At 40.7% G+C, this 15,131-nt stretch overlaps 2 protein-coding genes across 2 annotated transcripts in view; both read right to left on the minus strand.

The window, feature by feature from the left end:
• Window positions 1-523, minus strand: part of nrxn3b (neurexin 3b) — a 240,364-nt gene extending 239,841 nt beyond the window's left edge. Inside the window, exon 1 of the mRNA XM_039599140.1 lies at window positions 440-523. The gene's annotated coding sequence lies outside the window, so the exon portion shown is untranslated. The remainder of the gene's footprint in view (window positions 1-439) is intronic.
• Window positions 1-15,131, minus strand: part of LOC120433195 (neurexin-3b-like) — a 74,952-nt gene that overhangs the window by 1,454 nt on the left and 58,367 nt on the right. Inside the window, exon 3 of the mRNA XM_039599068.1 lies at window positions 430-741. Coding sequence (XP_039455002.1) covers window positions 430-741 — 312 coding nt within the window. The remainder of the gene's footprint in view (window positions 1-429; window positions 742-15,131) is intronic.

The raw sequence follows: 15,131 nt of genomic DNA on the forward strand, positions 1-15,131 counted from the left end.
TGCCTGATAGAAGTGTCATCTTAGAGGAATGTGAAGCAAAACAGAAATATCTGATAACTTTAATTTGACGACACGGAGCTCAAGTTCAAAACGCTGCTAAACAGGAGAGAGGAAAACACCTAGAAAGACGGTACCTAGGATATGCTGTGGAACTGCTTTTCCATGTTCTTATTGACTAGTTGCTAAGAAAGAAAGAAATTAGACAATGACATTAAATTAAAATAAAAGATATCTCTGTAAAAGACAACTAAAAGTATAATGGCATCTGTCTTAATAATGTATCTGAATTGTAGCAATGGAATGACAACCAATCAGAACAAAGTGACATTCTTAATGCCAGCTCCCTCTCAAAAGCTCTCAGAAGCAGCTTATCTAAAGCAAAAACAACAAAACAAAACTGTGTCTCCAAACTCCGTCCATCGCCGTTACCCCCGATTACCTGTCTCAGGTTGCGTGTCACTTTGATGTCGTGCCAGCTGTTGTCATTGAATTTTCCATTGACCGGCTCGACGATGGCCTCGAAAGCGCCAGAACCCAGATTGATGACGAGCGAGACGGCCCCGTCTTTCAGTGCCAGGTTGACATAATCTGCGGATTTCCCCGTGTGCAGGAGGAGGCCGTTGCGCTGCCAGGTCTTGAAGGACAGCGTGATCTCGTCGCTGCTGCTCTGGATGGGGTTCTGTGACAGGTCATAGCAGAAGTACTCCGAGCCGCGGAAGGTGGCCACGTTCTCCTCCCTCGCTGAATGGGAAAGAGAAAAGAAGCAAAGTGTTACTTTCAGGGCGTTATGTATCTTCTGACAGACGCCGAGGCTCGGCATTAACGTCTAGCAGCTAAGCCCCCTGCTGCGGTGCCGTGCTATGATTCATCGCACTCTTCAACAAGACTACAGCCGGTCGTTACCGCATTTATGATGCCGTTTGTTATAAAATCTTCTAAACATGAAACAAGCATGTGTGTTGTTTTCTTCATTCATCGTGAGTCAGCCTGAGTAAATAGGGAACCGCTGCATGTTGCACAAAAGCTTCCATCAGGCAAGCACACACATACACAATGCACTTCTCACCATAATTACAGCTATGATAATCCCATCATTCAGCTGAGATCATAAAATCCTATCTGTACGACCGTGGGTTTGGGTTTCGCGTACAGCCTCCAGACAGACAGGCTACTTATGATGGAACACTATTCCCCGCTAATGGTGCGCATAAATCAAACTTAGTCTGATTTTACAGTTTTATATCACTCGGCTGTTGCAAAGTGACTTCCTGAGCCCATTTTTTAAATCGACGCTAAAAGTAAGGTGAGACAGCTGGAGACAGAAAACGAGGAGGTCTGGAGGAGTGAGGGGAAAGGGAAGACTAGAAATCTGTTTTCCCAATTTCTCAGTGTAGCTTTCTGTGCTGCATGGTCAATGTAGGTCTGGGTGAATCTAATAGAGACACCCTCACTATCAGTTGTGTGTTAAGCTGGCAACAGCAACCTGCAGCGACTACATAATTCCTCCTCCGAAGGCGCACTGTTCAAGGTGTCACCTTTCAGAAATTTCAACCTCAAGAACAACATGAACCAAACCTACTAACTGCTCTGGCACTGCTGTGACGGTAACTACAATGCTACCTGCCAACAAAAGGCATTTCAATGTGTCATTTCATTTCCTCACTGTCCTGCAGTTTTTCCTTTGTGTTACTCGCAGACAAGTCATGATGGACAAATGTGGAAGAAGAAAGCCGAGAAAGGAAAGGGGAGAGAGGGGGAACACACGAGAGCTGCGAGCTTCAGTTTTGTTGTTTCGGATCAGGCAATATGTAAACATGAGGGAGCGGTGCTGCGGAGCTGGCAGAAAGGAGGGAAGGATGAGAATGACAATACTGAGATAGAAACAAATGAAAGAGGGGAGTGAGGCTGTGGGATGAAGGGGCGCCGATTCCGGTCGCGGGGAAATTCTCCCCTCGGCGTCAAACTCGTGTCTTTGCACTGCGCCGAGACAAGAGGAAATAGTATGGGAGGAAACAAAGGAACTGTGAAAGCCCTCATCCATGTGCTGGGGGAATAAATAGAAACCCATTATTACCACTGAGACAGCACAACACAGAGAGCTAAAAGAATATACATTGGAGGATCAAAAAAAGCCCTCCTCCCATCTCTACTGATTTTATGCATCTCATCTTAGAAATTACACAAGCACTGACAGCGTGGAGAAGCTCGCCTGATTGTATATTCATGTAATATTGTTCTTCGCAAAGCTTTATACTGTGCTGGGCATCAAAAACAAAACGATAGTGTTGTAATAACCGAAGAAAAACAGACAGCGGCATGTCACTTCCAAAAGCTCCCCCCAGAAAGAGCTGTAATTTCTTTCAAAACACTTTCAGATTATTAATAAAATATTGATTTTTACATCCACAGCAATAAAATGGGAGCCTAGCCCCTCGCTCCGTTTGGCTTTATTGAACATTAACACTAGCATCAGAGACAGCCAGTACTATATATTCTGTTAAAAAAAAACAGCTACACTGAGAGTGGGCCTTCTGTCACATCTTGCCCGAAGGCCTCTTGCATGGCAAACTGACAGCAAATATGGTTAGAGGGCTGAATTTTCCCAACTGATTGAGACTCATAAAATGCTGCGTCTTTCACTTTTCCAAATCAATTATCCTTGAAGTTGTTCTCACTCGAATACTAAGCAACCTTTCTACTGTATACACAGCAATGAACGCATTTAAGCGAAGAACACTTGTGATTTGAAACCGAAAGGTACACGGGAAGTACCTCTGTGTACAAGCTTTCTTTGTAGGCATGCAGTAGTGTTATCCTTTAGATCATCTGCAGACACCTGATCTAGTCTACTCTCCCTTGACCTAAGGTAGAAAGGTTATTGTCATGGCAACATCGCTCTACTATACAGCACACTTTAATTAGGTTGACTATCTCAGGAATGCTGCTCAAATTGCACAACAAGCCTAGAGAGACTGTTTCTTTGTACCTGTTCGGACTATTATATAAGCACGACAGTAAAAATATACCAGGATGAAAAAACATCCACAGTGATCAGTGATGGATTGGCCTCCCCAGAATCCGGACCTCAGCATTACTGATTACTAATGTGGGATCATCTTGGCAAAGAACAGAACAAAAGGCAGCGAACGTGCAAAGAAAAGCTCTGAAATGCTTTTTAAGAATCCTGGAAAACTATTCTTGAAGCCCATTTAAAGAAATTACAAGAAAGCTTGCCTATAATAAGTCAGGCTGTGTTGAACAATAAGGGTGATCATAACAAATATTGGCCTTTAAGCTCATTAGAATTCCACAATTTCAGCTTTTTCTTTGCTTCTATTTATGTTTTTCCATTTATCCCCAGTTTCAATAAATCACCACACGCATTTCTCATTTATTGTATTATTTTCCTAGTAATATATAAAGAAATGAGGGGAGCTGAAGACTTAGTATCGTCAGTAGATCCATCATATTGACATAATGTTGCCAATTCTTAAACTTTTGGTCAACATTTTAATGTCAACCAAAATGTTTATCATGTTAATATCGCTAACGACTGATGGCAGATAAAATGTAATCGTGCTCATCATCTTATGTACAACTTTAATTTCTTTTTAATTTACATTATAAATGAATAATTATGGAAGCAGAAGCCTGACCGACATGTGAATCCAGTAGGGTACAATGTATATTAGAATCTAAAATTATTGTCAAAATATATGTATTGTGTCCCTTAAATGTCTCTTTTAAAATTAGAGGTCAACATTATTATTATACCAACAGTATTCTATGTTTATATCAAACCCAAGGTTTACAGGTTAGGTGTTGTGCTTCTTTTTAAAGCTAAACAAGTTTCTATATAGTTTGACTCTACAGCAAAAAAGATGAATGGAAATGTATATATGCATATGTCAAAGCTAGTTTATCATAAATTACACTGACAGTAAATTCCAAATAGAAGCTTACCGTACTATGATATGTTACAGCATTATCTACAATGATGTAATTACAACGTTTCTGTAGAGCTGTAAAAAGGCATCAATATAGCATTGTTGCTCTGAATAATAGAGAGTGCAAATTGATATGTATTATTTGTGCACTTCAGCAATACAAAGCTTGCGGTAAGTGTATACGGATCCATAAAAACCAGGGGAAATGTATTGCCTGTTGAGACATGTTCTGCACAGATCTGTGGCTTTCATATTGATCACATAGCGGGGTCATTTTCTCTTATTTTCGCCTTAGTCATCAATATTCCATTTGTGTGATGCCTGGTGTATGCACTGGGGGCTGGCGTTCGATTTCAAAATCCACTGGAAGCAATTAGCTCCTTCATTACCATCTCCTATTTTCTTCCGCTTCCTCTTGTCACACACGCGCTGAATTCTCTCCAGTCTGACCTCAAGGGTCTTATGAAACAACTGCCCACAACCTTCAGCCAACTCAGGATCGCTGCGAGATACCAAACTGCCCTTTATTGTTTGTTGGCAAAAAGACTTGGAACATATAAAAGGGAAACCAGATGATGTTAATCAGATTTGAGACTTTGTGATTGTGGCAAAAATCCTCACTTACATTTGCAGAGCCACCAAACCCCCAAACCTCACAAGGAAGCGAGCATGACCACCAAGGACACTTTAATGGCAAAGTGAACAGGATGTGTGACACATCAAATACATGTTCGCACTGTGTTTTCAGATAAACAAGCTTGAAGATTGAAACTTAAACATAGAAGAGTTAAGTTCTGCTATAAGCTACTAGCATTTGTGGGGTACTCTTAGGGATTATCCAAGGTTGCATCCACTCAAAAGAAAATGAGCCTAAACAAATCATTACCACTTTGCACCTCCTTCCCTAATATGTGAAAACAGGATCATTTAAAAACAGCTAAAAGACAACATTTAGTCCAATTTAGCCAAAAAACAACAATATGAACAATATGGTTTGCTACGGCTGTGCAAGGCTAATGCCAACTATGCAACTGTGCGGCTCTGGTTCAATGGTGAGCCATCACATGTCAAATGAATTTGGAGCACCATGGGTGACGTCTCTCTTCAAAAGCACGCAGCACTGTCAGAAAGGCTTATGTTGGAGGGAGATTTGGTGGGAAATGTGTTCCATGCTAATATTTCACCGGCCAATTATGACCGACGTACTCTTTGCAATAATTACATTAATTCATGATACAAAAATACAGTGAAAAAAAGCAATGCATGTGAGATTTCAGGGATTTATCTGCAAGACAAAAACTATACATAAAAATCATTTAGTGTGTCCTTTTCATGACAGCTTTAACGATGCCACACGACATATCTAAGAGGTTAAACTGAACTGTCACCCTGACACTTCTTTTCTCATCTCGTATTTCATGTAACCTTGTGAAGCCGTGGCAGACGGCCTGTCTGAGACTGCCTTTGATGTCTGCGCTCACAGATTGAGAAAGGAAGACTGACAAAGAGCGAGACAAAGAGAGAGATAAACATAAACAGAAGTGACACAGCGGAAGCAAAAAGAGTCTAGGACAAAAGGATGTGAGAGATGGAAGCAGAGACTGAGATGGAAAAAAAAGAAAAAAGGAAGCAGAGATTGGAAGATGGAGAGAGCCAGAGCAGGAGAGTGAGCCCGGCAGATGGAAGCAAGAAGAGACAGAGACGCTACCAATGGCTCTCCAGAGAAACAAAGTGACACTGTGTGTTAAGACTAGCAGTGAGGAGGTGTCCCTCCGGCTTGCAATTCTTCATTACTGCACCTGATAACACAGCACCAAATCCCCGTCTCTCTTTTCCTCCTTTAACCTCTCGGAAAACACAAATAACTCTGCCAATCCAACACTTTCCACGGTACCTTTTACACTCGGAAGATCATCCCTGCAAAAGTACAGTCCCCAATGAATGGCTTGTTTAAATTAGTATCTAGGCTACGTTCACACTGCAGGTCTTAATGCTCAATTCCGATTTTTTGATCAAATACGATTTTTTTGTCTGCTTGTTCACACTACAAATAAAATGCGACAGCAAGCAGCTCTAGTGTGAGCGCTCAAAGCGGCCCGCATGCGCAAAAGAAGACGTCACACACAACGCGCTCTGTTTAGACCCAGACCAACAGTATTGTTTGACTGATGGCCCTTAATATAAAGACTTCAGACTTTACGTTTCCCAATTTTTCCTTTAAGTTATTTTGTTATTTGCATAATAATGTAAATAACCTAATAATGATCCTTATTGCAGTTTTAGAGGAGCGGTGCTTCAAAGGATAGTTGCAGATTTCTGTCAGAATCTGCAGATTATACAGTACAAATAAAATGTTCACGCTGTCTTCCCAACAGTTTCACTAACATCTACACTGGATGGCCAGGAAGCGTTCGCGATGTCTTCTCCGGCGCTGATAATTGGCGTCTGTCTTGTGTCAGTGACGTAAAAGACGGATTTAATGCGACATGACCGTTCAGACAGCAGTCGCTTTCTAAAACATCAGATATGTATCGGATTCAGTACCACATACGAAAGTGACCCAGATTGGATTTGAAAATATCGGATTTGTGCTGTTCACACTGTCATACCATGATCGGATATGGGTCGCATAGGGTCAGAAAAATCGGATTTGATGCGCTTTCGCCTGCAGTGTGAACGTAGCCTAAGGTCTCAAAAAACACGTTTCATTTAGAGTTTCAAAACCATCATTACTTATACAGTAGTACATGCTCATTTTACTGCAATATTTACCACGTACATGAATAAAATAAACCCCTCTCAACTTCAAAATGCTTCACGCAATAGAAACTGCTGAAGGGAGAAATGAGGCAGACTTAAAAGAACGCAGCATCCTGACTGTGAGAGCATGTGGCTCATTATTGGGAGGAAGGCAAGCAATGCACATGGAAGGGCAGCAGAGCAAACAGCTTCTTTTTTATATGACACTTAACCAGGAACACCATATTATTCTCAGTGGACGGGCAATTTCATTATCACAAACTGCCAGGAGAGCAAGCTCGAGATGATATTGGTGTTTCTCTTTATTGGCTGGTGATATGCATACTAAACCATTTAAACTACTTGTAGAGACTCTTGTAAGAATAAAGTCATGTGTGTATCGATGGTTTGGCTGTCTAAAAGTCCAATGTTTTAGCGGTCAGTGCCAAGGGCTATTTCAATTATTTACCCTCAAGGTCCTGTAGCAGGGGTGGGGGAACTCCAGGCCTCAAGAGCCGGTGTCCTGCAGGTTGTAGATGTGTCCTTGATCCAACACAGCTGATTTAAATGGCTAAATTAAGTTCTCCAGAGGCCCGGTAATGAACTAATCATCTGATTCAGGTATGCTGACCCAGGGTGAGATCTAAAACCTGCAGGACACCGGCCCTCGAGGCCTGGAGTTACTCACCCCTGTTCTATAGTGTCTGCATGAGAGTGCAGCTTCCATTTGTCGGTCATGTTGTTCTTGAGCAGATTATCTATCATACTTTACAAATGATGATGATAAAATACACAGGATGCATGGGCGAGGCCTGGTAGTCTTATGTGCTCAAACATCCACATGCCTTTAATTACTATACCACTTCACTTATTGTATGTGAGCTAGATTTAGCATTTCCTATTTTAATACTATACATGCAAACTTTCTCTGTAGCACTTCCGGAAGCACTAATGCTTGATTAATAGTGCTGCATTAAATCTATGATATAGAGCTAAAGCTATGACGAGCACCTTACCAGAAATGCAACGTTGCAGTGACACTGAACTGAACCATAATCGGACTGTTTGGTAATATGGTCCATAAACACAGCATTAGCATTAATGTTGTGTTTATGGACCAAATTATTGATTGGCAAAAGCATAAAGGCTTTATTGAAAAAAATCTAATAGGTTGTAATTGTACAGAATCTAGTTTGATTATTACACTATGGACAGTATACTGCTTTTCAGTAAAAGTAACTAGTAACTTCAAAGTTTATTAGTTCCAACATCAACAGCTCAGTTTCACTTATGATGGCCGAGCAGCGCAGACACAAAAGGGCATATGTAGAAATGCACGCAACAACGATGCCACTGCAGCAGGGATTCAACCCAGTTTTATAAATTATGCTTAAAGGGTCAAAGGGCAACCAAAAAAGTTCTAAATTAGATGATAAACATAATGCAGCATTACCAGATATAGAGAATTTTTTTTCCCCTCAGGATTCAGTAAAATCAAAAAAGCAGCACTAAGAGGAGAGGGAATATGGCACTGAAATTAATCACATGCACATACATGTGAGTTATTAAAGCGTAACATTTAAAAATGCTACTTCTCCCATGGACTTTGATATGATACCATGTGAGAATGACATACAGCTACTCTTCAAGCAACTGCAGAAAAAACACAGAGCTGCCGTCTCCAGTGAAATGGGCAAAAGAAGGATGTGAAGGATTTTACTTTTGTACTGTGTGTCCAAGAGAAAAGGATCTGAAAATGTTTGGACAGATAAATTTCATTGTCTAATTTATCTGCATTAGTTTAGACATGGCCAGAGGCTTCTTTCCAGCTACCGATTGAAACAGTCACTGTCACCTTCAATGTGGTTTTCTACGTCTGTGTGAGTGTGTGTGTGTGTGTGTGTGTGTGTGAAGCTCCTTATTGGTTCCTGATGGTGAAGTCTCCATGGAGTGAGCGATGAGGTTTGGAATGACAGCCGGGGGGATGGTGCGAATGGTGGGAGTGAACGATGGAGGGATGGAGGGTGTCTGAAGAATGGGGGCAGGCGCCTGAGGTCCAATCCCATCAACTGAGGCAATTGTGCGGAGCGAATGCTGGAGCGAGGAGGTGGAGGTTGAGGATGAGCTTGCAAAGGGAGAGAGGGAGAAATCCTGCATTCCCATTATGAAGCAGTGTTGGTCAAGTTACTTGAAAAAAGTAATCAGTTACTAATTACTGATTACTTCCCCCCAAAAGTAATCCCGTTACTTTACTGATTACTTATTTTCAAAAGTAATTAATTACTTAGTTACTTTTTAAAAAGACGATTTACAACCTGAATAGGTGATAACGCGATAGATCTTTCAGCCCAGTTCTACTTTTTCTGCATAATCCATCATACAAAATGTAATCAAATGTAAATGTCTCTTTTTAAAACTTGTTTTATTAGTTTTAATCTTTTAACTTTATGCATCAAGCAAAAATTAAATTATCTGCAACATTCTCTGACTGGAAGAAATTTGTTTAACATTTAAACCTATTTTCTGCACATTCCAGCACATAAAATAAAATATTTTTTTGTGTTTACACTCACTCTTTCAAATAGATGCAAGTAAAACACAGCAGAAAATAAATAAAGTCAAAGACTAGCGGTCCTGTTGCTCTATTTTCACCTGTAAAGCAGGACTGGGGTAGGCAGAGGATTACCCTGGTGCAGGTGTGCCGCAGCGGTCAGTGGAAGAATCCGCGAGTTTCTCTGTGAATTTCACATTACAGTCGTAGTACACTCGGTGCTTGCTTGGAAGTTTAGGGGTTTTTCGCTGTAAAAAGAAGTTTTCTTCCCACGCACAACGGACACTAATGTTTTTGTCACTTTTTATGGAATCAAACTCAAAATAAGGTCAGTACTTCCACGCTTTAAACGCTGCATGCTACATTCTGTCCCTTTTCGATATATTATGATCTGCACACAGCTGTTGTCACGAACGTCGCACTCGCTTACGTCACTGTCATGAGACGTTCTCGCAAAAAATCACGGTTTTAGTAACGCAGTAACGCAGCGTTCCTACTGAAAGTAACGGTAATCTAATTACCGTTTTTGCAATAGTAATCCCTTACATTACTCGTTACTTGAAAAAAGTAATCAGATTACAGTAACACGCGTTACTGCCCATCTCTGTTATTAAGTACCACTACGAGTCTGTGATAGTATACAATTAAGAGTAGAAATCTCAGAACATGGCGCCCCCTTTAATGTTGGTTTTCCAAGTTAAATGTCGGCGTTACCTGGCTAAAATCACGAGGAAGTCTTATGTACCGATAAGAGTTGCTTGACTTCATTAATTGCAATTTAAATTTAAAATTAAAAAAATGAGTAAACATGACTGTGTTCTAAAGGATTTAGTGCAAAGCGGTAAATAGTGGCCTGTATAGGCCTCTGTAAGCAATATATCAATGTCAATGCTTTGCTAAGATAGTACTAACTAACAGTTAATGTAGCTATTATTCTTAGTTCCTGTGCAGAGCATTCAATAGACGTGCTGCACAATTAATCTTTTGCTAATTTTCAACTTTTGTACCTTGTTGTGCCGAGCGTGACAGCATTATGCAGTTATACTGTGCATACAGAGCATAACAGACTGTGATAGTTATTGAGAACCTGAACAGAAATTGCAAACGGTGGAAACCTTAGTCAAACCAAAACAAAAAAGAAAGACACCTGAGCCATGCTTGTGACTGTAAATGTGCAATATGCATTCAAAGTCCTGACATCCTGACACAGTTGGAGGTTTTACATTTAGATGATGTCATGGGTTCTTGTGTGTTTTTGGCATCTAGTTAATACTGTCACATACTGACTGAATCATAAGGTACGGTGCACAGGTTTTTTTGTGTTTATTTTTTTTAATGTCTATAAAAGTGTGTGTTATGATATTATGGCGTCATCTGCAGTCGCTATTATTCCTTTAACAATCAAACGATCTTTGACAGAGTGTCTCTCCAATGCCGACTCTTGCATCAGCCTGACAGCTGCCATCCTGAGCCAAAATGGAAAGTGACGGCAGTGAGCATTGCATTGGTTTCATATTCTCCACTGCTCTGCATGGCAGCGTCTTTATAGACTTTCACCACGCTGCATGTGTGTTGGTTTATCAGTTATTTCTTCTCACTGCCCTTCTGACATATGTTTTATATGTTATATGTACCGTAAAAAATGTGTGTGTGTGTGTGTGTCTGGGGGGGGGGGACTGCAATCCATACTTCACTTAGATGATTTGACATTCAATATATTTTAAGGATTTGTAGACTGTAAGAACGTCTTGAAAACACATTTGACAGGTCAATAGGTTGTTATTTCAATTCCAACCAGAGACACAAGGGGTTGTGTCAGGAAGAGTATCTGGCATAAAACGCTGCCAAATCAAAAGATGTGGAGCTATCACTATGGCCATCCTCTGTGATGAGGGAGCAGCTAAAAGTAGCTTCTTGCCTATAAGCCATCATCTATGCCAGCAGGCTGATATTAGTGAAAAAGCCCAGTACCAATAAATAGGCAACATGTAGGTGAATCCCTAATCAACACATACTTTATTCTAAGTCCAGTCGCCCCCTTTTATCTTAAAATCAAATGGCTTTGCTACACAACAGGGCAAAGCCATTGCTCCTCTGTGTAGGGGTTGTTTTTCACTCATGAGAATCACCACTCAGACAAATGTGAGCAAGCAAACATGCAGAATGTCTGAAGCTGGAATTCAGAGGTCCTCAACGTAATCCAAGTAAGAACTTCAGCACATCCATCCACTTTTGTGACAATGTAAGAATCTTTTAAATTGTGCACACATGGCAGTATCGCTAACTCTTACAGATTTCTACCACGCTTTACACGTCATCCAATCAGATTAGGCTTCGGTCTCATTTCCATATCCATCTGAGGCTCAGTATTCAGTAGCCTATTTCATATCGCCCAAGTTCTGTAGCCTAGTTTTAGTTGGTGACATAGTTCAATTATGTGAATTCATTATACATATTTAATTTGTTAGTAAATGTCCCTAATCATTTTTTTTCCATCACATTTTTATCTTTATCAACCAAAGTTTAGCCAAAACTAAAAGCTGTCTGTGATCTAATTTGATGTAAAGATTTTTTATGTGAAATGCTGTTTGATCATGTTTTTTTCTTTCATGTCATTAATATGATGCTTTTTCTTTTGTATTGTCATCAGATTAAAATTGAATTAAATTTAAAGTGAGTAATAAAAGCATACTGGAATCACTGCATGTACACTATAGACTGAGCCCTAGTACACAAACTCATAATAAGCTGTCCTTCAGTAATTTGTGTAGTTGGTGAAATGTCACTTTGGATTGAGAAGTCCTCAGCGTGTGTCTTTGTGCATGTGTGTCTACTCATCATGTTTATATCTAAGCAGAGACTTGCTCCATGGAGCAGGACTGCGGGAAGGCAAGGCCTTCCCTGGAGCCTGTCAGTCATCCAGAGTGGCGTTGCCTTATTGGCTATTATCTTTCCTGTCAGAAGCCTGGCTGTGTCTCCACCTCACCACATCAGTCTTTGTCAGTTTCCAACCTGCCTGTGGATAGAGCCACGGAGCATGAAGCTGCATGCTACTCTTATCATTAGTTTTACTGCCACTTCACAGTTTCAGCTCCAAACCCAAATGTCACCTCTTATTTTGAGGCTTTTGCCAATAAAATCATTTGACTTGTTTAACGAGTGGAACAGCTACGTAGATATTCTGAGCGCTACTATTTAAAATGACACAGCTGCGGCATGCCGTTTTGCTCCTGTCCACATGCAGGAGAACCTCGATTAATTAAGTGAATCCACACCGCAGCTACACATACAGTACATGTCACCAGCCGCACCTGAATCCTTTTTACATCGCAGGAATGGCAGTTAGCAGTTACACATTAGACCTTTAAGGACAAAGAAGTTATTTTCATTCACGACAGTCAACACTTGCAAAATGATACTCATTCAAATTAAAAGAGAACAAAAAAAAAAAAATCACACCGCAAGTTCATTTTGATTTACGAGGACATTCATGGATTCCTCAGTATGTTTACTGCTTATATTGACACAGTTTCTAAATTTGCAATGCCACATGGGAAATCTGTGGGCCCACATCAAAATTCACACTTGTAATTACAGCACCACTGTGCGCTTAATGTGAAGGTTTTTTTCTGCAGTTCATCCTTACAGAACATCCCATGCATGCGAGTCAACGTGTGCAGTTGCGATAACGTGACACGCTGATTAAAGATTGCACAGCATACGCAGTTGGAATAACATGCTAATAAAGCAAACAGACGTTTGACGAACTGTCAAAGTTGGTATTTATACATAAAATTACATTATAAAAAGAATCAGCTACAAAGATACTAACTGGGTGGTGCTTTTAAGATCTCTTTCTGTGCTGTTATTTTAAACATGACATGACGCACAGATCTGAAGCAGCACTGGGATCCAGAAACAGCTGAGACAGCTCCCGGTCATCGCGTTTGTTCCTTTTTTTTAAAAAACAAAAGAAAACCGTTTTTAAATAACATATTAAATTGTTTAATATAGCATTAATGCAATTCCTGGATGAAACTGATGAGAGCAAGAGAGAGGCAAAGTCCCTCTACAGCACTTGAAACAGATTAGCACACATTCCTAGTCGAAGCTGAGGCCATCTAATATTTATTACCTCTATAACTTACTCTCCTGTGTACTGCCAGAACATTTAGCTGCACGCAGGGAGGCGAGGGGTTAAAAGGGGAACAGCAGTGCCATAAAAGGGACAATGAAATAAACATGACTCACTGTGAAAGAGCCCTCAAAGCCAATATAATCTGGATGGCGGGGAAGAGCAAGGTGCCAAAGGTGGTTAATGACAAGCGCCCACCTCAGGCTCGATCTGTGACCTAATCTCAACAGCCAATCGTGTTGAGTGGCGCTTTAAGAAGGCGGTGAAACAGCAATTTGGTTACACGCAGACATTCGGATATTTAGTTCAAGCCGAACCATGAAACACGGGCTGCAAGATAACTAAGAAGTATATCCCTTCTCATTTACAAATATATGTGAGGGCTGAGTGTAATAATTATTTCTTGGAGAGCAGACGAGAGTCGGGGATAAAGCTGGAGACGAGTCAGGGAAGCACATTTAACATTGAGCTTGACAAAATGAAGAAAAAAACCCTTCTGTAGCTTTAAATCCAGCTAGAACCAGTTATAGCCCGTAGCCAAAACAATATGTGACTCTCACTCGGTAGCGTGTGCGCGTGTGTGTGTGCGTGTGTGTGCAAGCATTTGCAACGATTTGCTCCTTCAAGAGATAAGAGTAGCGATGGATTACCCTCACCTTCCTTGAGCTTCCTCCTTTTAACCTTACTGCAGGGCTGATTGCAAACTTTAAGCATGAAAGTAAATAAGCTACAAAGCAGTACGTGTCAGTTTACAACCACAGACATATATATAAAAAAGATGCACAAAAGCATCAACAGGCAAAAGGTGAGCTTGGATTTTTTGACGACATTCACACACTCACATGTGCTTTCTTTATCACGTTGAAGCAAACATGATACTAGATGCCCAGCTATCGTGTCTCTGTATCCGTTTTCACTCTGAACACTACCACTGCCATCTCTCTTCTTATTTCTGGCCTTGCCTACATAGATTTTCCAGGAAAGTGTGCTTTAAGTGTGCTCAGAGGCTACTACCATAGCCTCTGAGCAAGGACCACCAAATCATCTGGACCTTCACTGTTTCATACATAGCTTTTGGTTTTTTTTAAACACATGCTGTAAACTTTTGTGTCTCAGGTTCCTGCATGTGCTCACACAAAAAATGGCAACATGAGTGGGTGTTTTATGAAAAACAAATGTCAGCCGCTTTAGCAAATCCTGTTTGGCTGCAATCAAATCAACTGATCCTGACATGCGGAGGTAAATACAGAGTTATTGTCACTGAGGAAAGCGGTATTTACTATTTGTGAAGCAAGGTCTGCCTACATTTAGTACAACTATGCTAATCCAAGCTTGCAGCAGCGTTGCTAACCGTTTGGTGTACTGGTGAATGAAACAACACGGATGTTCACAAATTTTAAATATGCACACCAGAAATCTAAACAACACAGAAAAATACAACCCAGGATGACAGTACATGCTACATGGAAACTCTGTCACACACACACACACACACACACACACACACACACACACACACACACACACACACACTGCCAGCTGCTTTCTAGCTTGGAAGTCAATAACATTATCCTCTCTCCATCTCAGCGACGGTTATTAGTCTGGAGAGCCAAACGGCTCTCTTCGGTGACACTCTGGAGATGAAGGGATAAATCACCACACTGAAAGGATGAGTGTGCAAAGAGAAGTGAGAGAGAATATGAATGAGAGTAAGAATTGCTCAGGATGAGAGAAAATATACTCAGAGAAACAACTTAGT

This window comes from Oreochromis aureus, linkage group 15 (genome assembly GCF_013358895.1).
Source record: "Oreochromis aureus strain Israel breed Guangdong linkage group 15, ZZ_aureus, whole genome shotgun sequence".
NCBI lineage: Eukaryota > Metazoa > Chordata > Actinopteri > Cichliformes > Cichlidae > Oreochromis > Oreochromis aureus.